At 45.1% G+C, this 27424-nt stretch overlaps 1 protein-coding gene across 1 annotated transcript in view; it reads left to right on the top strand.

Moving 5' to 3' along the window:
• The first annotated feature begins 647 nt into the window (after window positions 1-647).
• SEPTIN1 (septin 1) overlaps window positions 648-27424 on the top strand; it is a 44343-nt gene continuing 17566 nt past the window's right edge. The window contains exons 1-5 of the mRNA XM_029606796.1: window positions 648-750; window positions 1418-1505; window positions 8014-8100; window positions 10302-10425; window positions 19856-19990. Coding sequence (XP_029462656.1) covers window positions 748-750; window positions 1418-1505; window positions 8014-8100; window positions 10302-10425; window positions 19856-19990 — 437 coding nt within the window. The 5' untranslated portion in view covers window positions 648-747. The remainder of the gene's footprint in view (window positions 751-1417; window positions 1506-8013; window positions 8101-10301; window positions 10426-19855; window positions 19991-27424) is intronic.

The raw sequence follows: 27424 nt of genomic DNA, 5'->3' as shown, positions 1-27424 counted from the left end.
CTTGACTAGAGTTATGGAAAGGTCACATCTTCCAGTTAATTGAGAATAAAAAGAATTCTTCAGAAATGTGCTATCTGAATTATAAGAAGCAGTACTAGAGCCACACTAACGAGAGGTGGCCACTGTGGACCACCAAGTCAAGATCAAATAGTACAAGGCTGAGTCCTGGTGGTCATACATGGAATTGCAGCACCATCTTTTCTTGTTAGGAAAAGCGAAAGGTGCTTTTACCCATGAAACAGACAGAGTTAGCGCTGTCTGCCCTAAGAGCAAGCGCAGTGAAGGAGCACAGAGTAAGGACATTCAACGCTGCTTACTAGCTCCTTTCACGCATGTGAAATTAGGTGGGGTTAGTGCCATTACTGAAAGGATACTGGTTCTAATAGACAGCAGAGCACAGGGGCTGAAAATGCCAGAGGAGATTCCAGCAAAATACAGAGGGCAATGAGAGAAAGCAAGAGACATATAAAGAGAGTTATAAATCAGTAAGTCTCTGTGTCTTTTTCAGTTGAATAGATCTGTTTACCCTAATTTAGTAATTAGCCAATCAGCATCTTTCACCACCTGCTCCCCAGGACAGGTTGCTCCTTGCATCAAGGATGATAAGCAGACGACCAATAGTATATGAGTTGCGGTTTCTTCGTGCGAAGCATCAGAATTTCCTGTGTTTTCTGGGCAGAGGATGTGGGTGAGGTGCAGTTCTAGAAGAGGCAGGCTGTACTGAAGGCTCTTCAAGCTCACAGTATCATGGTGAGTATCCATCTTATGAAAAAGAGAGCTACCCCACACACATTGCCCCCCCCCTTACAGAGCAGACAAAGCCAAGGTTTTCCTATACGCTGTCCCACCACCGAGCAGGTACAACCTGGACAGCAGTAATGCAAGCTTCCCTGGGATACTTTGCCCCACTACAAATAAGTGCTGCTGCTGCTGCTGCTACTACTCCTCCTATTTTATCATGTCTAAAGCGCTACTCAGCACGCACGGCACTGTAGATGCACAAAAGAGCGAGTCCCTGCCCCATGCAGTTTACAGTCTATAGTGCAGGCAGCAGCAGGACAGCTACCCCACCGCAAAACTAGCACAGCACAGGGGGCAGCAGTACAGACACACACTCAGTCTACCATACATGATACAGATACGGGAGGTCTCGTTTTAGGTCTCACAGAGAATAGGAAGTGGAGTGGAGGTAGTGAGAAGGAAGCTGGTGACATAAATTTGCAGCTATGGCTGGGGAACTGAAAGTACAGAGCTGAATAAACACAGAACAGAGAGACTGTAAGAAGGAAAGTCACCATCATTCAAACCAATTCCTAAGTCACGTCCTCAGTGCCACATCTGCTAGCATCTGTGCTACTGTGCTTGATTAACTGTAAATCTGTCCATATCAAGACTCCTCTCTCTTTCTCTCTCTCAGGATAATTATGTTGGCTTTGCTACACTTCCCAACCAGGTGCATCGCAAGTCTGTAAAGAAAGGCTTTGATTTCACCTTGATGGTTGCAGGTAAGGAGACTCCATCCCCAAGAGTGTACATAAATCCAGTTCTGGTTCTTGGTTATGGCTGTGATCATAGCAGTAGTTCCAGGCCTGGATTTGTCAAGTAGGCACACTAGGCCTGTGCCTAGGGCAGCAGGGTTGGCGCCTTCCAGCTGTGCTGAATCTCACTGGACAGAGAGCAGCCCTCTGTTTCCAGATCCAGCCCCTCATCTTCCAGGGAATAGGAGAGGAGAGGAGTGAGCCTGCAACAGAAATAGCAAATGGGGATAAATTAAGGTAGATTAGGAGGGGTTTAAAGAGATCATTAAGAGGGTGAGAAGAGAGGCTGGGGAATGAGATGGAGTTCAGCTGTGTGTGTGTGTGGGGGGGTGGATATGTCTGTGTATAAGAGGAGGGGGAACAAGGATAGGTGGGCAGTGTTTGTGTGTGTGAGAGCAGGAAGTGATGGTGTGTGTGTGTGTGTGTGTGTGTGTGTGTGTATGTATGTGTGTGTGTGTGTGTGTGTGAGAGATTAGGTGGAATGTTAGGGAATGCAAGGAGGAGCAGAACCAGACCATGGCAGGGACACCTCCCTCCTCTCCTCCCCATCCACTGCAATTCAGATCCTCCCTCCCTTAAGCTTTGATTTTATCCCCCAGATCCTGGAATCTCTCTTCCTTCCTACCATTCCCTTGTCCTCAGACATGGAACTCACTCCTCCACCTTTCCTCCTTCTCTTTCCCAGGCCGGGAACTTCCCTCTCTCTTCCTCCATCCCAACTTTCTAATCTTCCATCTCAAGTCCTTTATCCTTCTCAGAGTCCTTCCTCTATTTCCTCCTCCTCCTCCCTATCCCTGAAACCCCTTTTCTCACCAATTAAAATAGAAATAAATTATACTAAGAATAATTATAATGGAACAGTACTGTATTTTTATAATGCAATAAGAAAGATGGAAATGTTTGGTTCAGAATTTTTTTAAATTTTTGTTACTGAATCTACCCCTGAGCTGCTACAGGAAACTAGGGAACTGTACCTTAGATCTTCTGTTCTGTGTTGTCTAACCTTAGAACAGTGGAGGGCAGGTGTCGACAGCACCAGCAGTGCTTGGGGTGCCAAACTCCGTCACTGAGTAATTCCTCAATAGTTTGCCTCCCAATCAGTGGCTTCTCTAGAGGCAGATGTATTTCCACAAAATGGTGCCCTCGGATATTTATTGCATTTTATTTTATTTAAAAAAAAAAAAAAAAAATTCTCGACCGCCTAGTCGGGAGATTCAAGGTGGATATCTTATGGGGCAGAAGCCCTCTCAAAGATCCAGGAGATTTGAGAAGGAACAAAAATTACCCCAAACCACCTCCAGGATTTTTAACCGGCAATAACAACCAAAAGTTAAAAAAAAATAATAATAATAATAATTGACGTGTGAGACTTGTGAGTCAATGCAAGCTTACAGACCCCTGCAGTGGCTGCACTCCCTGTATAGGTTTCCCAGGGAACAGGAACCTGTGAGGGAGAAGGGCCTGTGAACTCTTCCAGGATCACAGAACCTGTGCTGTTTTTTTTGTTTGTTTTTTTTTTACTTTTGCCCATTGCTGCCGCTCTTGGGATCCTGAAGGATGATTTTGCTCTGTGGCGGGGCACAGCTTACACGTCTCTAGAGCTGGTCCTTCCCTCATGGCTTGGCCCCTATCTTTAAATCGGCTATAAAAGACACAACAAAAACAAGTCCCAAGGGCCTTTTATGAAATATTCAATAGCATCCTTTGCTCTGTCTCCACAGGTGTTTTTTCTGTTTATTTATTGTTGTCCTGCCTTCCAAGGGTCCTGCTTCCACAGAGTTTTTCTGTTTCTAATGATGCTGTTCATCCTTTTATTCTGCATAGTTTCCTTGTTTCTGTTAAACTGCCAACCGGATGCCAGTCTGTGCATTCCCAGCTTCTGTTGCACTCATTGCGGCTAGCTCTGAAGGGTTAACCTCTGGCTTGGAAGCAGAGGACCCTGGGTGCTTTCCGCAGATCTGTTTTCAGTCAGCTGTGAAATGATTCAGCGCTAATCTAGCCAAACCTGCAGAATAAAAGAAAATTGGTTCTTACCTGATAGTTTTCGTTCCTGTAGCACCACGGATCAGTCCAGACTCCTGGGTTTTGCCTCCCCTCCAGCAGATGGAGACAGAGAAAGTTTTGACAGACTCTGCCTTATATACCAGGGTGCCACCCACAGTCTGCCAGTATTACTCTGCCTCCAGCAGATGGTAGGCGTGCTCAACCCACAGTCTGTATTCATTAGGGAGATAGGTTTGTGAGTTAATTTTGGGTGATTAATTTTGATTTAATTTAAGTTCATTCTGAAGGAGAATAGCTCTTTAAAAAAAAAAAAGAATGAAAAAAGCTCTGAAGAATTCCTCAGCCTCCCAGGGGGTTGCCAGGTCCTGAGGGACCATCCCCCCTGGTGTGTGAGGCAGCTGCCACTGTGGTCGAGGACCCGATAGCCATTACTCGGCAGCTTCGAGGTTGACACTGGGGAGCCCAGCTCACTCACCCCAGGAGGACCAGCATCACCACCACCTGGTATATAAGGCAGAGTCTGTCAAAACTTTCTCTGTCTCCATCTGCTGGAGGGCAGGCAAAACCCAGGAGTCTGGACTTATCCGGGTACGTGCAGGGAATCTTCGTTTTATTTCTGTGGCCCAGACGGTGCTGCTTGCTGTTTTCTCCAGTTTATGCCCAGTGATAAATCTGATAATAACATTTGGAGTCAGAAAAGCAGCTTCCTTTGTCTGCAAGTAAAGACTGAGTTAAGCTATCTGTTTTAAGTTATGCATAGGGAACACGCAGATGAGACAGAATATCATTCAACCAGATCTTTCATATAGCACAACCAGAATATAAACTCCTCCACCTTGAGCTCTAAAAGCATAGCCTACATTCACAGTAAATCTGCCAAAAGTGGGTATAGATCAGAAGTAGGACTTTTCCCCTTACAACTCACTAAACAAAAAAAAATGTGAAAACTCTGGTGTCATCTCATTAACAAAAACACAAATTCCCTCCACTCACAGTGTGAAGTAGTACAAAACCCTGCCAAAAAGACCCTCAGAACCTACAGAATATAGCAAATCTGCCATTCCAGAAAGCACTCCCAAGACTCAAACAGCAACAATCCTATCTATTAAAAGGCAGCACTGCAAATATAGCAGCAGGCCCTAAAACACCAATGCACATCCTATTGGATAAACAGAATAAGCTGGACTGCTACAGCAGATCTCTGTGCAGAAACTGAAAGCAAGGAACATGCCTCACCCTCTGTCACGAACACACACCACAGACAGACCACGAATTAGAAACAGAAACATGCAAACGCTGAAATGCAAAAACTCCATGAAGCCCGTGCAGGCCGATACCATTTTGAGCTACTTCTTCCCTTTGGCCCAGCACATTTTCCAGCTCCCATGGGCATGGGCACTTGCTGTTTGCTAATCTCAACATCTAGGAAGTGCTGGCCTACCAGTTTTGATCATGCTAGTGGTACCAGCAGCCCAGAATAGACAGTCACAGAGCGAGGAGTCAGCAACTGTGGGACATGTTCCTGCCACTCTGCTGCCAGCTGCCCAGTGTCAGATGATGGGGGCTCCAAGACTAGTATGGCAAAGGGTTCAAACCATTTTTATTGGGGGTACTTGCCTTGCCTTTTACCACTGAAATGACGCTGCAGTTCTTAAGGTATGTCTGTCCGTCTGTCTGCACCCCTAATTGTGTGCATGTGTTTTAGAGGGGAAAAGTCATTTTTGATCAGGATTGCACTGTTTACTGTAAGGAAAAATTTAAAAAATGCTCAGAAGATTATTTAGGTTTCTAAGTTTTAGGGAATTTTCAGTCAAACTTCCGTAGCTAAATTGTTGGCTGAAAATGTCCCAAAATATAGAACTGTAATTTTCAAAGGGTTTAGGAGACTAACTGGGAATTAGGGTGGGTAGCCGCAGGGGCAGAATTAGGGTGGGGGGAAAAGTAATGAGTTTACAACTGATTTTCAGCATTGGCACCTAACTTAGGGTCCTTAATCTAGGAAAATTAATAACAGCCCTAAATTTGGGTCCTAAGTTTAAGTCTCTTGAATTTAGGTGACTTTTCAGCTGAAAACATAAGAGTCTGATATTCAAAAAAGCTGAGCTTCAAAATTTGGGCTCTTAGGTTAGGTTCCTAAATCTTCAGGATGCTAAATTTAGGCCTGCTATTCATGTGTCCAGATTTAAGCTCCTACGCGAGGTGCCTAGTGCTGAAATTCAGTGCAAAGCTCCTAACTTTGTTTCCATGCCCTGACGCTGCCCCAGTAGCCACCCACGTTTTAGGGACTCAACACTAGTAAACTTTCAAAAGGGCCAATTTAGGATCCTAAATCCTTTGAAAAATGGTCTTCTAGGATCCTAAGTTCAGCTGAAAATAAGTACCTAACATAGGGTAAAATGTACTAATCTATGATTTTTCATCACGGGGGGGGGGGGGGCATCCCCATGATAGAGCCCCTCCCCAACAAAATATCGCAGCTATATCACAGCATGATTTTTTTTTATTATGGGCCAAACACACAAGAAAAAAATCACGCCGCAATACGAGGCCTACTTGCGCAAGGGCCGCCCACCATGGCCAGGGCTGCCATTGTGTTAAAGGGTCAAGTGGCCAAAATCTCTCTGCCCCTTGAACCTCATAATTCCCCCAGGGGTTTTTGGAGACTTGCACCCGTCCCTCCGCTGCCTTCTGAGGTAGTTTTGTGTCCCCCCCCCACCCCCCAAAAAAAATACTTTTGAAACCGCTTAGTGATAACCTGGTCCCAAACCCCTCCCTTTTTACTTAAAAACTGGCCGCTCCACTGTAAAAACCTTCCTCCTTTTCAAACACCCACCCGCAGCAGACCCCCACCCCCCTCTCCCCTTCCCCTTCATCCAAATATGAAAAACTCCCTGGGTTCTAATTGACCCCGTAAGCCCCTTCCTTATCCATTTCCCCGCCCCCTGCCAGAAAAAAGACCCCGATGGACTGGGGGGGGGGGAAACCCTGGCCCCCCACTATCCCCCCCAGGGCCCCCCCACCTCTCCAAAGTATCATTGTATAGTGGGGACCCAAAGCAACTCTAGATCTAGTTGATGCCATTTTCCAAAATGGCATCAACCTGATTTTGCCTCTAAAATTTGATCTGACTTTGCCCCATCATGTGGTTCTGTCCCTGGACTTTGCCCTCCTCACTTGTATTGCTGATAGCGCCGTCGCTTACCCGCACTAGACGGCCATCTAGAGGACCTCTAACTGGGGTAGGGTTTACAGGGGCGCCACTTATCTTCCCCTTGGGTTTCTTGCCCATACCTTCCAAAATTATTTCTAAGGGGTACGCCCCTTTGGCACATGGCTTTGGTAGCACATGCCAGCGGCTGTGTGCCATTGCAGACTGGGAGAAGTAGCCCTAGCGCAATGACATCAGCACGACACAGGAGCACTGATGTTTCAGGGCGTGGGACTATCGGGAAAGTGGAACCAACTGCTGCATTTTTCATGAATGTTCCCCAAAGGATGCACCACTGCAGACCAGAAGAAATAGCCCTAACGCAATGACATTAGCGCCTCTTTTTCGACAGGAGCGGCGGCTGTCAGCGAGTTTGACAGCCGACGCTCAGTTTTGCCGGCATCGGTTCTCAAACCCGTTGACAGCCACGGGTTCGGAAACTGGACGCCAGCAAAACTGAGTGTCCAGTTTTCAACCCGCGAGCCGCTGGCCGATTTTAATTTTTTTTTTTAAATTATTTTTTACTTTGGGACCTCCGACTTAATATAGCCATGATATTAAGTCGGAGGGTGTACAGAAAAGCAGTTTTTTCTGCTTTTCTGTACACTTTCCCGGTGCCGGCAGAAATTAATGCCAGCCTTTGGGTAGGCGCTAATTTCTGAAAGTAAAATGTGTGCATTGGCTGCACATTTTATTTAGTGAATCGCGTGGGAATACCTAATAGGGCCATCAACATGCATTTGTATGTTGTGGGCGCTATTAGTTTCGAGGGGGTTGGATGCGCGTTTTCAACGCGCTATTACCCCTTACTGAATAAGGGGTAAAACTAGCACATCGAAAACTAGCGCGTCGAAAACGCGCGTCCAAACGCGGGTTAACAGTGCACTCCACCGGAGCGCACTGTACTTTATCGGCCTGCAAGTTTGGTCACTCATTCAAAGAAATTGATCAAATTTGTTTGACATGATCTTCCTCTGGGTAAAACTCTGTCTCCTTGGATCCTGTAATCTGTTGGATTGAATATACTCAAATATATTTTCCTTTAGAAGTGACTGCATTCATTTACCCACAACTGATGTCAGCTTAACTAGTAGCCTATTGTTATCAGCCTCCTCCTTTTTTCCACTTTTATGGAAAAAAAGGAGGCTCAGGCTGCTGCTCATTGCCATTCCACTGGAACCACTTCTTAACATTATTACCAGGATCTGACTCTCTTTAGCTCTGTCTCTCTTTGCTTCTCCCTTCTGTTTCTCTTTCCTTTAGGAGAGTCTGGCCTTGGGAAGTCCACGCTGGTGGACAGCCTGTTCCTTACTGACCTGTACAAGGAGAGAACCCTTCTCAATGCTCAAGGTAAGACCAACAATTCTCTCTGCTCCTTCAGGGTATTACACACTTGCTTTTGTTTAGTGGCTGAATGGTTAATTGAGCTGAAAACCAGGGTTCAAATCCCACTTTTCTCATTGACATGCCTTGTGACTTGGGCAAGTCACTTTATCTCCTGATGCCTCAGGTACCCACTCAGAAGTCCATATTCAGAAAACTAGAGAGTAGAAAAGTTATCCAAAGTTACCCGGATAACTTGAACTGGATATTCAGAGGAACTTACCCAGACAAAGATACCCAGGTAACTTTAGGCAGGTGTTTTCCCACTCACCTGTCTAATTCTGTGTAGCTAGCAGGGAATATTAGGGTTGCCCAAACAAACTAAAATGGTGCCATAGGCACACCCTTAGCCCTGTCTCTTTTTCCAAGTTGCCTAGACAAAATTGCGCGTGCCGCTTGCACATATGCATGTGGATTATAAAATCCGTCGTGCATGTGCGCGTGACCTATGTATTTTATACGTGCATGCTAGTGCATGCATGTTGTAAAATCAGCGCATCCATGTGTGCGTGCCGGATTTTATAATCCGTGTGCATATGTGCAAGCGGATTTTATAATCTACCCCTTTATGTATATCAGTATAGGGTGCTGATGAACATAAGAACATAAGAAAATGCCATACTGGGTCAGACCAAGGGTCCATCAAGCCCAGCATCCTGTTTCCAACAGTGGCCAATCCAGGCCATAAGAACCTGGCAAGTACCCAAAAAAAGTCTATTCCATGTTACCATTGCTAATGGCAGTGGCTATTCTCTAAGTAAACTTAATAGCAGGTAATGGACTTCTCCTCCAAGAACTTATCCAATCCTTTTTTAAACACAGCTATACTAACTGCACGAACCACATTCTCTGGCAACAAATTCCAGAGTTTAATTGTGCGTTGAGTAAAAAAGAACTTTCTCCGATTAGTTTTAAATGTGCCCCATGCTAACTTCATGGAGTGCCCCCTAGTCTTTCTATTATCCGAAAGAGTAAATAACCGATTCACATCTACCCGTTCTAGACCTCTCATGATTTTAAACACCTCTATCATATCCCCCCTCAGTCGTCTCTTCTCCAAGCTGAAAAGTCCTAACCTCTTTAGTCTTTCCTCATAGGGGAGTTGTTCCATTCCCTTTATCATTTTGGTAGCCCTTCTCTGTACCTTCTCCATCGCAATTATATCTTTTTTGAGATGCGGCGACCAGAATTGTACACAGTATTCAAGGTGCGGTCTCACCATGGAGCGATACAGAGGCATTATGACATTTTCCGTTTTATTCACCATTCCTTTTCTAATAATTCCCAACATTCTGTTTGCTTTTTTGACTGCCGCAGCACACTGCACCGACGGTTTTCAATGTGTTGTCCACTATGACACCTAGATCTCTTTCTTGGGTTGTAGCACCTAATATGGAACCCAACATTGTGTAATTATAGCATGGGTTATTTTTCCCTATATGCATCACCTTGCACTTATCCACATTAAATTTCATCTTGGATGCCCAATTTTCCAGTCTCACAAGGTCTTCCTGCAATTTATCACAATCTGCTTGTAATTTAACTACTCTGAACAATTTTGTGTCATCTGCAAATTTGATTATCTCACTCGTCGTATTTCTTTCCAGATCATTTATAAATATATTGAACAGTAAGGGTCCCAATACAGATCCCTGAGGCACTCCACTGTCCACTCCCTTCCACTGAGAAAATTGCCCATTTAATCCTACTCTCTGTTTCCTGTCTTTTAGCCAGTTTGCAATCCACGAAAGGACATCGCCACCTATCCCATGACTTTTTACTTTTCCTAGAAGCCTCTCATGAGGAACTTTGTCAAACGCCTTCTGAAAATCCAAGTATACTATATCTACCGGTTCACCTTTATCCACATGTTTATTAACTCCTTCAAAAAAGTGAAGCAGATTTGTGAGGCAAGACTTGCCCTGGGTAAAGCCATGCTGACTTTGAAGATTTGCATGTACTGTACTCATGCTTTGATTTGCTTTTGATTTGCATTTTGATTTGCTTTTGATTTGCATGTACTGTACTCATGCTTTGATTAAGTGACAGCGTGCCTCCATTGTTACAAATCCCCTAGAAAGAGAAGTGAAGGAAGGAGCTTTTCACTCTGTTGCCCCTTCCTTATCTTTTGTCATGCTGTCACCCATGGGAAGTTCCTATCATTTCAGAACGTCTCACGAGAACCCTTGAAATCCAGAAGCATGAGGTAGACATTGAGGAGCGAGGTGTCAAGGTGAAGTTGACTGTAGTGGACATACCTGGATTTGGGGATGCTGTGGATAACTCGGAATGGTGAGATATTGAGTAGCGCTGAGGGGCAGAGCTGGGGTTAAACTTATCTGGCTGTCTTTAAGATAGTCGGCTATATTAAATAGTACACATACACCACTGACTATCCTTCCAAAATTAGCTGGATAAGTTTATTCTGCAGACTTTGCAATTCGGCCAGTCATTGAATATTAACCCCCTAATTTCTTCATCGTGAAATCAGCAAACAGAATATGCTGCCGGTTGGCACAAACCAAGAGCAGATTGACATTGATTAATAGCTGGGGACACATTTTGTCATTCCCCTAACCCCAGCACTTTCCTCATTTCCCCACGACTCCAATGCTGGCCTTAGAAAGAGAGAAATATACATTGCCTAGATGTCGAAAAGTTGTATTTTACAGAACAAATCAGACATATTTTCATCTTCTATCGTGTATCCCTGTATCACATATCACCAACAGAATTGAGCCAAAAAATCTCCATTCCCTGTACGTACCCAGATCAGTCCAGGCAGTGGGTTGAGCCTCCTGTCCAGCAAAGGGAGACAGAGAGAAACTGAAAAGGTATCCTATATGAGGACAGAGCTCACCCTGCGTCCCTTCGGTATTTCTGTCTCCCAGCAGAGGCAGATAGCAGAACCTGTGGTTCCCTGTCTTTACTCATTTATTCTTTGAGAAACCTCTTTCTCTTTCTGCTCTGGTGCAGGGATCAAGCAAGTATTCATAATCTTTAAACTTAAAAAAAAAAAAAAAGTTTGGGATTTTTCCACAGGAGCAAAAATCTCCAATACAAATTTCAAATTTTTTCTAAATAACCATGAAGTAGAACACACTTCTAGACTATGCATATTTTGGCTTGACATTAACTCTATCTGGCAACTTAGCTATAAGAAATTACAGGAAAAGTTCTTAAAGGCCCTATAAGCAATAAAGAAATCCCTGGCCATTGTTAGCCACCCAGCAGAACTATCCTTAAAATAATCTGACAGCCTTGCATCAACAATTTTTGAAAATAGATATAAGATTTATCCAGATGATATTTAATACCTTGTAGATTAAACAAAATATACCCATGGGTATCAGTTAACTGTTAAAGAATGTGAGGGAGTGTATAAGAACTCCCTCAGAACGCTTTAAAGGACTGGCCACAGTTATCTGGCCCAGTTCTCCTTAAGAGCTCACCCAGCATGGGATTCTGGGTCCGAGAGGTTCCCTTCACCTGGGTATAAGAGTGAAGGGCCCAGAGGGGTTAGGAGAACTCCTGGAGGTAGAAGGAAGCCTCGAGAAAGAGAATTGCACTGAACTGTAAGTTGCATTGTCACATTTGTTTGTTATACTGCATAGAATAGCAAAGTTGCTTTGGCTGTTACTTTCTACAGATAAAGAGATTTATAAAAGATTTTTGCCAGAGTCCAACCTGCAGTCGGTTCTCTGGCTACCCTCTGACTGCTCGGTATCACATATGGTATTAAAATTGAGATCTGTGTTGTAAGCAGGGAGCACAGACAGGAGCCCACAGATACAGAAGAAAGAGAAGAGAAATTTTTTTTTTCTCTTCCCAGGCCCTGGCTGCAGGAACAGTATAGGACTTCAGTATATCAGGCCATGGGGGGTTAGCCCTGCCTGAAGCAGCTAGTGAAATAATCAGTTAGTAAGGACTGGACAGGCCAGAAAGGTTTTTTTTGTTTGGTTTTTTTAGTTTTCCCTGTATCTCTTCATTCTCTCCGGAGAGTGAACGGATTGTGGCTTGGGCACATGGGGGAGCAGAGAACACTGTGTGGATGGTTCATGTCCTGACAAATGGCTAGCATCAGCTTCAGAAATTTGTTCAAAGTTTACGTGAACAGTTCACCCAGCAACAGAGGGTGCTGGCACAGGAAGAGGGCATGCTGGTGCAGATTGCTCAAGCCATGCAAGTTACCACAGCCCAGGGAAATCCACTCCCCTCCTGTCCTGTTTAACATGAAGATGGGGGAGGACCCGGAGGTTTTCCTGATAAATTTTGAAAGGACTGCCCGCAAGACGGGTTGGCCAGAAGCCAACAGTAGCACATACCTGGCAGACTTGCTCACGGGAAAATGCCAACCCCAAAAAGTCACTCTGCATGCAGTGCTAAACTGGAGAAACAGAAACAGAAATATATTTTCTCCTACACTAAGCAAAGTACAAAGATAGAAGAAATGCACATTCCCAAAACTGACATTTTATGGCTCTTGCATCCTGTCACTCTCCCTCCATGCTCCCATTATCCGTCATTTCTCCCAATTATTCCATTTCAATTATCCCCTCACACATCCCTGTCCAGAATTCCCAGCCCCCAAATCCTGTTCTCTGTGCTCCTTCTCTCCCCTGCCTGTCCAGCTATCCTAATTTGATCTAGCTGAATGAGGAAACACCCTCCCACTGAGACAGAAAGAGGAGAAGGAAGCAAGAGTAGCCTCCCATCAGGTCTGATAAAGGAGAAGTCAACCAACTCCCATCTGGGCTGATAAGGAGAGATCAGCTGCCTCCTGGCCCTGCGACACACCTTCCAGGACCTTGTGACACATTAGTGTGTCCTGACACACCTGTTGAGAACCACTGCTCCAAGGCACCATCAGAGGAGCAAAACTGCAGCAAGAGTGGCCAGGTTATCCATGGTTGCAAAAGTAGGCAAAGGGCACCAACAACAGAGGCAGAAACCTCCCATCACTATATAAGAGGGGCAAAGCTGGACCAAGTGTGGCAAGAATAGCTCAAGGCATCACAAAGGAGGATCAAAGCATCAACAGAGGCAGAAAATCCCCAAGGCAGTGATAGAAGTGAAAGCAACTGAAAGAGTGGCTTGAAGACCCCAAACATCAAGAGAGATACAAAGCAGCCACTTAGTGTGGCAAGAATACCCCAAGGCTTTAAATGAGGGGCAAAGAACACTAATCAAATTGGTAGAAAGCCTTAGGCAGACAGAAGCCCGAAGAAATTCTTGGAGGAGGCCTGATATGAATTCCATATGGCATCATTAGGTGAAGGAGCTGACTATTCAGGATTAGAGTTGGTCTTCAGTGGAGGATAAGATGGAACTGACTAGAGGCAACAAATGCCATTTAGCCACTAGCTGTTTAATATCCTGTAATTCAGGAAATCCAGGACATGATTCTTTTTCTGAATTAATATTTGAAAATACTGCTTCCATTACCGCAGAAGAAGAAATCATGGAGGAGCACAGTACTGGTGCTGGGTGCTGCACTTCTTAAGGGAACAGAGTTTGAAGAAAATGTCCAAGAGGTCACAAAACAATTAAAAATAACTGGGTGGTAAGGCCTTTGTAAAGCATTGAATGGCCAGGGCAATAGCAAGAGTCAACAAGTTCTGTAGGAGAAGCTGATTTGGAAGCACAAAGAAGACAGTCAGAGCAGTGGAGGAAGCATCCTAAGGTATCAAGATTGGCTTGGAGTGGTGATGACAGCAGTGGCCCTGGTGATTAAAAACAGAAATGGTAGGAGAAAAGCAACAAAGCAAGAAGAGTAGCTGAAAACCCCCAAGTGATAGCTGATGTAGGAAAAGTTAAAATAGCATAAAAATCCCAAGGAGTGCAGCAAGCATGCAAAGCAACAGATGACCAGAGCAAAACTAAAAGTTGGCAATTATCATAGGAGAAGTGGATTTGGATATAAGCTCCAAGACAGCCATAGCAGATAAGAAAGCACATTAAGGTTTCAAGAGTGGCTTAGAGTGTTGGAAGTAGTAATGGCACTGGTGATTATTAAAAAACAGAAATAATAGGGAGTAGAACAATACAGCAAGAAAAGTAGCTAACCCCCTCACCAAAGTATACCTGAGGGTTGAGGTGGGAGGTGGAAGAATGGCATAAAAAACCTGAGGCATCAGCATGGGCAAAGCAATTCCTGGTCTGGCATGAAGGGTTCAAGGAGTGGCGCAGCAAGTGTGCAAAGCAACGGATGGCCAGGGCAATACCAAGAGACTATAAGTACTATAGTAGAAGGGAATTTGGATAGCCAAAGTGAGGAATGCCTATTCCAGTTGGACGCATGGCAACCTGGTTGATCCTACCAGTAACATATGCTTCTGTCAGACTGTAAAGATCAATCCATGCACGTGTTATTTATATACAGCTAGTGTAGTGAAACTAGGAATGGCTCATTCAATCAGTTATGTTCCATCTGTTGCTTGTATAACTGTGGTAATTGTAGAGCTAACACATGGCAATGAGTGCTGACCCCAAAGCCATACAGCTGGTAATTACAAACAGCACAAAGGCCTCAAAACCCACAAGATATACACTGTGGGGAATTACAAACAGCACAAAAGCATCAAAACCCCCAAGTTGTACAGTGTGGAGAATCACAAAGCACAAAAGCATCTAAACCTCCAAAGCATGGCATGCAATCCATAGCAACAGCACAAAGATATCTAAACACCCAAGGCATGGAATAGTATGAATTGCAAACCGCACAAAGGTGTCTAAAGCCCCAAGGCATGGAGTATGATCCATCAAAATCAGCACAAAGGCCTTGACTGCAAGACAGCAACTAGAAACAGATGGCATTGGAGGAGAAGCTTGTATTTTTTCTTTTTTCAAATTATTTTCTGGGGATAAAACACCCCAATATAACCAACAAAGACATAGGGTAGGAAAACTAGGCTGAGATTACAGAGGGGTAGAACAAAATGAAGAACCAGAAAATAGGTGGTATGGGAGGAGAAACTTGTATTTCTTTTTCTTTTTTTCTCAACTTTTTTCTGGGGACAAAAAACTCCAGTCTAATCAACAAAGAACAGAGTGGGAAAACTAAGCTAAGATCCAAAACTCCAAATCAGAGGTATCAAAACTCCCATACTGATACATCATAGGTATGGCAGGTAGGCATATTAACAGCATGATCCCCCGCCCAAGGTGGTATATCAGGGGCATGGCAGGTAGGCAAAGAAGCAGCAAAACTCCTGAGGTGGTATATCTGAGGCAAGACAGATAGGGATCTTGCTGGCACATGCCTAAGGTGGTACATCAGAAGCATAAAAGGTAGGCAGAGTAGCAGTAAGACCCTAAAGGTGGTCTATCAGGGGTATGGCAAGTAAGCAGATCATCAGCAAGACTCCTAAGGTGGTATATCTAAGGAATGGCAAGTACACAGAGTGGCAGCAAGAACTTTAAGGTGATTTCAGTCATCTTGCCACTCACATTGCAATTCTGGAAAGCCCATCAAATACAGGTTGATTTTTAAAAAGACCAACTTTTCCATCAATTCTTGTGTGATGAGGGTTCAAGATGTCCTTTGCCATTGAGAAGACACATTTACTGGGCACGCTGGTTGGTGGGCAGGAAAGATAGTGCTGAGCCACCTTGGCTAGGTTTGGCCAGACGATGGACTGTGTGCCCAATATTCCAGAACATCTGTGTCCATGTCTTCAATGGGTTCTATGAGATAGCATAGCACAGTCATTTCTCATGGGGTCTCCTTTGCTGGGGTGGGCAGAGGTTCTCACTTGCCAACTGCTTTAGCTGGTTCTCTGAAGGCTTTAGCATATCAAGGTGGGAGAGGAAGGGATGGTGCTGCTCATGTTTCCACTACTCTCTGGGTGGCTACTCTTTCCTGTACTACATCTGCACTGTACCTCTGCCTCTGGCTCTTCTGCTCACACACCATGGCTGCCAGCATCTCCTTTATGGATGTAAGACATTGGGACTGAAGGGTGAGACTCTCTTTCACCTAAGTATCATAAAGTGTGGCAAAAATGTATATATTGTTTTCTGTCAGAGATTTCAGTTTCACTTGCACCTGCTACTGCAAAGAATCCACAACACCTCTGCCTCAATTGTCTCATGCTCATGGGAATCTTCTAATTTTTCCTCCTGAATATTTAATATATGAATGACCCCACCAATGGTGCTGTTTTGGAACTCAGATCCTCCTTGGTATCTTTGAAGGACTTCTGTATTTGTATCAGCTGCCTCATCGCTACCCAATCAAGATGCCCCAAGGGTAATCCACACCTATCTCTGTTTCCAGAGACAAATTATGAAGAGTTGTCTACTGCTTTACTAACATCTGTATCATATAGATGGAATTCCAGTGGGTGACAATATCTTGAATTAGATGCTTATGATTCAAGATGTTTATCACAAAATCTTCCTATTTTTAAAGAAAGGCTGCCCACCCTTGATGCGTCAATGGAAATGCCCCAGTTCTTTTTTGCACCTCTCTATTGGATTTTTCAGGAATAGATTCCCATTGGCCCCAGCCCATGACATCTCTCAATGCCAGATGTAGCATGTGTAAAGCAATGGATGCCCTGAAACTCCCCTCTTCCACTGCCCTTGCAATATTTCCATCACCGTATGTCACAAAGAAACCTACCTGAAGATTCCTACCTCTCTGTTCTTTTTGCCTTTCCTCCAGCATCTTTCTTATGTCTAATAGGATATTGCATGAGGTATGATAGCTGTTCATTACCAGCACAGCCTGCCTGCACCCTGATGCTTGGTCCCCACTAGGGCTACCTTCTGCTGCCTCTGTGTCAACCTTGTTCCACCAGTATGCCCTCAAGAATAGGTGCATAACATTCAGACTGGTCCAGATATCGCTGGTAAAATGCACTCTACTACCCTCACTCTTATCCAGCTGTGCCTGGATGCAACTATGGCAATAGTTGTATAGGATAGCCTGTCTACTAAATGTATTGCTGGAGGGGATTTTATAATTGGGCACCAATACATGCAGCAGACACTTAAAGCCCACTTTCTCCACTATCTGCAGCGGCTAGTCATCCAGGGCATTCATGTCCCCAATGCTCATTACCACTTTTGATGCTGACTGCCTCTTTACCTAGAACAGTGATATGAAACACCATGCATAGCAAGGGGCTGATGGCCTACGACCTGTCTGCTGGAAAGGGTTATGGGATCAGCTTGGGAAAAAGTCTTCCCCTTTTCTACCTATTTCCTCTGACTTCTACTTTGAGTGGCAGAAGGGTGTCCCCAGGCTTGTACTACTATCGTTCCCTGATGCCGATGTAAGCAGGTGCTGCTTCTGCAGGTGATACTGCATACCAGCATTTGTCAGATGCCCCACTTGCTTCCCTTGACTTATATCCTTATTGCAGTTGAATACGCTGAAAAAAACATGGGTCCTCCCTCCTTTAAAGTGACTCTAGATCAGGGATGTCTTCTGGATCGCTAGTCTTCTCTACAACCTTGAGGGCTGATGGCACTGGAGATGAGGTTGAAGAAAAATGCCAGGGGCCTCCATTCATGCTCTTTACCTGTACTGCCTGCTCTTACTGGGGGCTGTTCTAATCACCATCAGTATCATCATCTATCTCCCCCATCACTGCACTGGAGGCTAAGATACAACTGTCTAATCCTCCCAAATTTTCTTCAGCTACTAGCTCTTCAATTTCTGATTCAGGGAATCCCAGTCAAGATTCTTCCTCATAACCAGCTGTTGAAAATACTTTGTAACCAGCTGTTAAGCCCATAACAACGGGCTACATTTAAAAAACATTTTTCGGTCCATTTCCTTCCCACTCATTCTCCTTCCCACTCCCTCCCACCTCTATTCTCCCTCCCTCCCTCTCACCTCCCCCTCTAGTCTCCCTCCCTCTCACCTTCCTCCCTCCCCCCTCCCCCCTCCCCCCCCTCATTCTCCATCCCACCTCTATTCTCCCTCCCTCCCTCTCACCTTCCTCCCTCCCCCCTCCCCTCCCTCTCTCCTCCCTCCCCTCCCCTCTCTCTCCTCCCTCCCCCTCCCCTCACTCACTCCTCCATCCCCCCTCCCCTCACTCTCTCCTCCATCCCCTCAGTCACTCCTCCTCTCAGCTCATCCACAACTGGCAGACGGAAGATCTCCGGGGGGGGGGTCCCTCCCTCCCTCGCCCCGCCGCCGCCGCTACTGCTCCTCGCCGCCGCTGCCACGCTCCTGCTCCTCGCCGCCGCTCCTGCTCCTCCCAGTGCTATTTTTTTTTTTCGGGCACGCTCCGCTCTGACCGACGTGCTCGCCCATGCATGCGCGGTAGAGCTGCTCTCTACTGCGCATTTGCGGGCCGTTGGTCAGAGCCCATTTATAAGGTAGATTCCATTGTAATTCCATTGTCGCAGAAGCAGTAACCAATGTAGAAGATCATGTTTCTTCTGCCACAGCCCATGTCCCTGCCCTGCTACTGTCAGCCATGGATGGCTTTCCTGCCTTTTCCCTCTTCTCCAAAACAAGGAGGAGAGAAACGGGCCGTAATGGCACATGCTCTCCAAATTTCAATTGCTTCTTCCTTGAGCTGCCTTCCACTCCTGCAATTCTATGGCTAAAGAAGTTTCTTTTCAATTTAGGAGCAGGACTCCTTTTTTTTGCTGCTACTAGTAGACTGGGCTGGATCTACAGCAAATCTTCTATCCCTGTAAAACCTGCCATTCCTTCCTCTTCCTTTTTCTCTCAATAAGATGATGGAATTTGGGATTTGGCTATTGCAAAGGAATTTATTTATTGATACTGGAATTGTAACCCCTCTGCCAATACCACTCTACTGTGTCATCTTCTCTTCTCGAGGCCTCTTTTCAGCCACCAGTGGGATGAGATTATCTGGTAGCTGCCAGATCCTTTGCTCTTTTCTCTCTCTTCTTTGGCCGCCATGGGATGGGCTTCATGGCAGCCTGCTGGGCCTCTTTTTCTCTTCAGCTGCCATCAGGATGGGACTCCCTGGCAGCTGCCGAGACCCCTCTCTTCTTTGATTGCCACAAAATGGGCTCCACTAGCAGTCACCAGATCCTCTTATCTTTATGGGAGGGGGGGGGGGGGTGCAGGCTCCTAAACTGCACCTATGTTTGTGGTGTTGACAGATGTAGGAGTTGCATTTAAGCAACATTAGCTCCTGCTGCTTGGGGCTGATAATACAGTAAGAACTCTGAGATTGGGTCTGTGGCTGCAGGAAATGACATTCGCTTAAATGAATCTCATGTTGACAGGACTGGGAGTGGTGGGGGGAGATGGATTTAAGGAGGAAGATTGGGTGACTGACAGCAGGTCATTTCTGCATCAGACTGGGCAAGGATTTGATGTATCCCTGCCTGATTTGATGTATAAAATTGGGGTGGGAAACCATTTTTTGGGGTGGCACTTGCCATCCCTTGCCACCCCGTAGCAACATTTTTGGAGGTAAGAAGACAGGTAGAGATGGAGGGGGAAGTAGAAGAGAGAAGGAGAGGGGAAGTGAAGTAGCAGAGGTGAGAAGCGAGGGAAAGATTAACTGATTGGGCAGAAGAGAGAAGCTGGGACAAGGGAAGAAAGAGAAAGGAATGGGAGAGTGGACTCGGGGGAGCAAAGAGAGGAGTAGGGGGTAAGTATTTAGTTTTATTACAAGAATAAGTTGCTTGAGGGTTTTCTATGTTGTATCACTAATTTTCTTGTCATCTCTCTCTCCATACTGTTTCTCTTTCCGTATACTTCTCCCTTCCCTCACCATAGCTGGAAGCCTATTGCTGAATACATCGACCAGCAGTTTGAGCAGTACTTTCGGGACGAGAGTGGCCTGAACCGCAAGAACATCCAGGACAGTCGTGTGCACTGCTGCTTGTACTTCATCTCTTCCCTGGGACACGGGTAGGGAGGGAAACGTCAGTGTACTGCCCCCTCCTTCTCTTTTACCTACCTCCCCTCCCTCTCCCTTCCCTTACACTTTTATCTTTACACTCTCATTTTATCTTCTCAATCCTTGACTATGAGGTTTTTTCACTCTACCATTATAAAATATTACATCCAGCTGTTAGGTGGCAGCCAAGGGTTTTCTAGATCCATGTTTCCCAGCCTGGAAACACACCTAACAGGCTAGTGTTCAATGCTGCTCCCCAAGGGGAGGGGCTAGCAGTTTGTAATACTTCGTAGGTGGAGTAAATGATCTGTTGTGGGTTGGCTCCCACAGAGTGGCAGTCTGTATGATACTGCTCCAGTAGTGTAAGGAATAAACACTTAATGGAAAATGGTGAATCCTTGGGCCAATGGCAGATGACAGCGCCCCCAGGAGGAAATCCTGAGAGGGACCACCGGCTAGGCTGGAGTATGGAGACAAACACAGACAGTTCTTTATTAGACAGGAAGTAGAACCACCAGAGGTGGCAGTAGTGAGCTGATGTGCCTGGCAGGACTGACGTCCTTCAAATATTGGAACTGCGATCTCTGGGTGCTGAGCTGTAGAGAGAGACTATAGGTAGTGAGTAGACAGGGTATGCTGGATACATAGCCAGTAGTAGATGATACACTCACAATTGTAGATATCTGTAATGGCTTCTATGCAACAGTATATTCAGGAACAGGAGCCGTAGGCGAATACTGGTTCCTATATGCAGTCTGGAATAAAAACTCACAATATCTGTGTATGAGATGGCTTCTGGAATAGAAGAGAGTCTTTGGAGGGTTTTAGGAACATGGTACTCGCTCCACGAGGGCCTGATTCCTATCTGCAATCTGCAATAAGAACTCATGATCTCCGTACCTGTGATAACGTCTTAGACAGAAGAGAGATTTCAGAGACTAGGAACATAGACCCTCGTGGAGCGAGTACCAGTTCCTATCTGTAATAGAACTCACAGTGTTCACGTCTGCGATCGCTTCCAGGCAGTAAGGAGTCTTCTGAGCATTCAGGGATGTAGGCCCTCGAGGAGCGAGTACCGGATCCCATCTTAGCAATCTGAAATCAAGAAAAGAGAACGGGGCCCCTGAGGAGCGGGTACCCCTTGGTAAGTACAAGAAGGCAGAGTACTTGGGCGAATCGTAATCAGGAACAGTATGATTCGAGTCCTTGCTAACTCGATACGTAGTTGCAAGCAAAGACCTTTTAAGTTGGAAGCAGATGACATCACTACGGGGGAACGCCCCCGAGGTTCGCGCCCTTGCCGGTACAAACTCTAGAGCGCGCGCGCACTTACGTCATCAGGAACATGGTGGATCCGCAGCGTCAGGCCAGCCCAGGGATTCCGGGGAGAAGCAGCAAGGAGAAGCCGCGGCAGCATCTGTCCGTCAGAACCAAAGGGAGTCGCCACAAAGGTAGAGAGGGTGGAGCGAGGGCGAGAACAGGCACGAACGCAACAGCTGGGTATTCTATGCATGAGAAAGATTTGCATACATCTTATGTATAGTCAATGTGACAATCCTGAAAACCTGATTGAATAGCTGTGCCTCCAGAGAGGGCTGGGATATGTGGTTCTAGATGACACCGCACAAGGGTTGATGTACTAAACCATGCTATTAATAGTGCTCCCATTAGTGCTGGTCTAGCACACTTTTTATTTAGCTTCCAATGTAATAATGGATTTAGCAAACAAAAAGAGTTCAGCAAAAGTGCACTAAAAATAGCACCCATACATGTACATGAACATGGTAGTGAATGTTAATGTAAAATAGCTATTGCTTCTTATTTAAGTAACCTCCTAAAAATGTGCTATTGCTGGTATTTTCATGCTGAATTTCTAACTTCACCTTTAAAATGAAATCATGCTTAAAGCATATTTTTCATATAATGGAAGTCCATGGAGAGAAGGTTACACAAATGCCAAGTAAGTTGCCATAAAACTGTGAACACCAGACCCTAGACCCTTAAACCCAAAAGCTATAGATCTGGCTCTGGGAATCCTGGATCCAAAATCCTAGACCCATAACCCCAGACCCAGATCTGAGAACGATAGATCAGAGAGCCCCGGGCCCTAAACACCTGGTCCCAGGATCCCAGACCTGAGAATCCTGGACAAGACCACAAACCTGTGATCCCTGAACATACATAGAATCTCCAGCTCTGTAGCCCTGAATCTGAGAACCCTACATCTTGGAACCTTGATTTGGAGCCCTGGATGTCAAAGCTCTGTATCTGAGAACCCCAGCCTTTAGAACTCTGAACCTAAGATGCCAAACTCAAGATGGAGTACTCTTGGACCTGGAGCGCTGGACCCTGGCTACCTGAATTCAAGATTTGGTTGGCCCAGACCTGAGATCCCAGAACCTGAGAGGCCTGGGACACCCAGATTTCATAACCCCAAACCCAGGCCCTAGATCTGAGGCCCAGAACCCTGGAACACCCATATCTCTGGATTCAAAAGCCCTAGAGAGCCCTGGCCTCCCGGACCTGAGTCCCCGGACACGCAGATCTGAAGCCCTATATCCAAAAGCCCCACACTTATGCCTCCTGAACCCAAGGATCTAAGAACCAGGACCATTGGTCCTTAAACCTGTGGCTCCAGGTCTCCCCGACCTCAGACTCCTTGGTCCCAGGACCCTTAGACCTGAGAACTCCAGACCTAGAACCTTGTATCCATCACTCAGTGGATCAGGACCCCCATCCTTGAAAGTCTTAGATCAGGAACCTCAGTCCCAGCTTCTGAAAGCTCTGGATCCTTGCCCCCTAGATCCAAAAAACCCAAACCCAAGACCTAGGAACCCTACACCAGGAACCACCCCCCAAATTCAAGAGCTCTGGACCTGAAAATAATTAATATTCATTTAACTGGGCACATTTGTTGGGTGCCAGAAATTCAGTGGGACCTGCAGACTACTTGAAGTTAAGGAAAGATTTAGCAGTATCTATACAAATAGTAAACTTTAGAGAAAATAAGCACATGATCTTGAGGAATTTTAAAAAAATTTAAGATACAACTTATGCAAAATCTCTAAAGGAGAAATCAAAGAACATCTTGAAAACTTTAAAAATATCAAATTCAACCTTTCAGATAAACTACCTAAATTTTCAATTTTCTAAGAAAGCAACATATTTTCATTAATCAAGGAAACTTGACATTCATGTAGAGCAGAATATCTATCGGACATTTCAACTAACTTATCTGAATGCTCCTTTAACAACACAGCGTGTTCAGCCACTTGAGAAGATAAAGTTCCAAGAAATATAAGTGCAGCATTTATAAAACAAGAAAGAAACTTCTCAAGATGGGTAATCACTATCCATAAAATAAACACAGGAGAGAAGGTAATGCACTCCAAAAAATTATCCACACACGAAAGGAGATGCAAAAAAATAATAAATACAGTCCGAATATCAGCAAAAAATTAGAAAATAATTATTTTAATTCATTTGTTTCTGGAACACTTAAAACGGCAACTCCATTGCTCAACTTCTATAGACAGTGGTTATCAACCGGTTCCCCTGACACGGATCCCGTGTTTCGCCAAAAGGCTGCGTCGGGAGGGACTATTACAGTATGTATTTTTCCATAACTAGAATATAAACACAGAAGAAAATTACATAATCTTAAAATAAGAGGACTGTAAGACAACAGGGCATACCGTAAATATTACGCCAAAACATACCTTAAAGTTCATATTTGAGTCGTAGGGAGCGCGAGCAGCATTAACAGATACAGCAATTTAAAGATCTAAGGTTTTGGCGTGAAAAAAACGGCCAATGAAAACGTACCAACACAGTGAGGTTCAAACCAATCACAGAAGAGAAATTCCTGTCTCATACCGGACTGGAACTCAAATGAAATATTGCCATTCTCTCTCATTGTTGGTACGTTTTCATTGGCCATATGTTTTCAAAAGCCATACTGCAAATAGTATATCAGGCCCTAAACACCAATACACCTCTGAGTAGGAAAACAGATTAAAACCAAGTTGTTGTAAATCCTTACACAGAAACTACTTGCTAGCAGAATACCTAAAGCATCAGTCACACAAGCAGAACCCAGATAAACTCTCACCAAATACAGAATAAAGAGATCATAAAATATATATTGAAACGTGCAGACAAAAACTGAACTGGAAATCACAAGAAGCCAAACTCTGTAAGCAATGCAAACACAATCAAGAAATATAAAACATTAAACATACCAATAAAAAGAATATCAAATCTGCTGATAAATTCAGCCAATTAAAAACATGTACAAAAATGTTTAAAATATTACCAAACACTAATAAAATATTTCAATACAGCAGACACATCAAATCCAATAATTAAAATTAAAAGAAGGATAAAAAAAATCTCCCAGTCTCCATACCTGGGAACTTTAGATTTCCATTCCTCCTGAGATTGTCATAGATTGGAGGAGGGCGCACAAACTTTAACCTCTCTAACACACATGTATATAGGTACTCTCACACACGCACACCCATGTGCTTAGGTTCTCTCTCTCTCTCATACACACAAATACACACACAAAAACCTTCTCATATAATCACATACACACACTCACCCCACCATCCTCTCATACAAACACACACACACACACCCCACCAATCTCTCATATATACACCCCCTCTCATATACACACACAGACTCTCACCCCCCTCCAACACACAAACAAGCAGTCACCCACTCGCACATATACACAGGCATTCACCCACACACATCCATAGGGTCTAGGCCTTTTTTTCAGCTGCCAATAGAATGGGGTCCACTGTCAGACACCGCATCCTCTTCTCTTAGGTCGCCAGTTGAGGGGTGGGTGGCAGCAGAAATCGCCTTTATCCCGTCCTGGTGCTGGGGGCCAGACTCGCATTAAAAGCTGCGAGACTGGTCCTATGGCAGCAGGAGATGACGTCGGGATGAACACAACTCCTGCTGACCAGGGTTAGGGATGTGTGTTGAAACTGAGCGGATCAGGCAGGGGTTTGTTTTATCCCTGCCTGATCCGATGTTTGATTCTGGAGGCAGGGTGAGGCAGCGGCTGCTGTAGAGGTGTTTTGGAGGGGAACTTTTTGCCACTTCAGAATTCTGCCACCCGAGGCCGCTGCCTTACCCTGCCTCAGGTGGCAGAACCACCCTTGTCACTCAGCATTACCTCGTCTGACCCTGACGACTCCCCACCAGGAATGAAAACAGGAGTAAATGATCTCATCATCCCTGTTTCAGCCCCAAGTCCAGGAGACGAGACATCTGATGGCTGCAGTAAAGAAGGACCATAAGAGCTCAATAACGCAGATGGTAAGGGGGGGGAGGGAGGGACCTTCAAGCTCTTGGAACACTGAAACACTCTGCCTCTGAAACATTTCTAGAGTGGATTAAAATGATGGGGGCCCAGAAGGCTCAGAGGGGAAAGCACGAACATTGCACCTCTTCTTACCCATATCCACCTCGTAGAAATAAAGAGAATCATGGAAAAAGGTTTCCTAGGTGTCTGGTTTTGGTGCAATGGCAGCAGCGCACTGCAGAGCAGGAGATTTTAAAGGGGCAGGAGTCCCTCTCTGATGACATCAGCCGGCTTTGAAGCACCACTGCCGCGGGTCTCAAAACGCCGTTGGTAAGGCTGCTCCGGCTCCCCCACTGCCTGCATTGTAATACTAAACCACACCATCGGTGATTTCTCAATACCAGGTAATCATCCACGACAAATCAGAAATATTGTCCCCATTGCTAAGTACCAGGGCCAATTACCAGTTGACGGAAGGGTTCTCTCTACAGAGAATCCAGAATCTTGATACTTCTAGACCAGTGGTTCTCAAACTTTTTTCGGCCTGGACACACCTGACAGATGGCTCTCACATGCGTGACACACTGAACATGTGTGACCGTCACGGGGCTAAATGTAAACATGCACTCTGCATCCACAGGAACCCCCTCGACCCCCCAGCAATGTGTGCAGAGCAGAACTAGGGCATTACCCTGTACAACTCACCCTACAAAAAAGAGATTCTGGTTCTGATGACATCTCAGTAAAAGCAAAACAAACTCCCTTTACCACTAGGTACAATAGCCTTCCTTATGAAAAGACAGTAATTTACCACTAATGCATGTCCTATTGAGAAAAGACAACAAATAAGATTGATACAAATGCCGACATGCTAGTAAAATACCTCACCTCGGTCACACATAAAGCCAGCCTTCACCAAGGACAGAAAGGCCACAAATTATAAATATGGAGACAGAAATTGGAAAACCATGACCAGTCTTGGTCTCTCAGGCACACACCAGTCATGTTCCTGACCTGGGAGTCTGACTGGGGTGTTATGGGAATGAAAGCCTGACTGGAGGACTTGTATGTGAATGGGAGCCTGACTGGAGGCGGGGGGAGGGTTATGTGAATAGGAACCTGTCTGGGGTGTGTGTGTGTGTGTGTGTGTGTGTGTGTGTATTTCTGTGTGCATGAGAACTTGACTGGGATGTATGTGTGTGTGTGTGTGTGTGGGGGGGGGGGTTTAGAAATCTGTCTGGGGTATGTGTGTGGGTGTGTGCATGGGAACCTGTCTGGGGGGGTGTATGTATGCTGCATTGCATACAAAGTCTGGCTTGTTGCTGTTTCTGGATCAGTTTCTGTTTATAGTATCTTTATTCTGAATTTGGTGAGAGTGAGTCTGTGTTCTGTCTGGAGCTGTTTGTGTATGTGAATGGGAGCTTGCCTGGGTGGGTGGGTGGGTGTGTGAAGAAAATATGTGCTGTCTCTCTAATTCATGCCTTACTCATGATGACTGGAAATAAAAAGTTTTCAGGTATGGAGAGTGGTGAATTTTCCATCCTTATTAAATTTTACTTATTAGATATCTGTGTCTGCCCTTTTGAAATAATTTATTGTAGTTTGGGAAATGTTAAAAATTTTGTATGAGCTCTTAATTATTGGATGTTAATCTATTCCTTAGATCATTATAAAAAGATTATTTCCAAGTATGGTTTTGCTAATATGATTTATATTCCTTGATTTTATTGTTTGATGAATGATTTATGAAGATTGGTGATGTTTCTGTTTCTCCATTGCTGCACTGCATACAGAGTCTGGCTTGTTGCGGTTTCTGGTTCAGTTTCTGTTTATAGTTTTTTATTCTGAATTTGGTGAGAGAGAGTCTGTGTTCTGCATGTTTAATTGGGGTGGGGTATTCTGTGTTAAAAAAAAACAACAAAAAAAAACAAGGAGGGGGGCAACACAGTAATTGTTCGCATAGGGGCGGATTTTCAGAGCCCTGCTCGCCTAAATCCGCCCAAAACCGGGCGGATTTAGGCGAGCAGGGCCCTGCGCGCCGGGAAGCCTATTTTACATAGGCCTACCGGCGCGCGCAGAGCCCCGGGACTCGCGTAAGTCCCGGGGTTCTCCGAGGGGGGCGTGT

This window comes from Rhinatrema bivittatum, chromosome 6, assembly GCF_901001135.1.
Source record: "Rhinatrema bivittatum chromosome 6, aRhiBiv1.1, whole genome shotgun sequence".
NCBI classification, from domain to species: domain Eukaryota; kingdom Metazoa; phylum Chordata; class Amphibia; order Gymnophiona; family Rhinatrematidae; genus Rhinatrema; species Rhinatrema bivittatum.
Note: the sequence above shows the minus strand (reverse complement) of the source record. Positions and strands in the feature narration are given on the sequence as shown.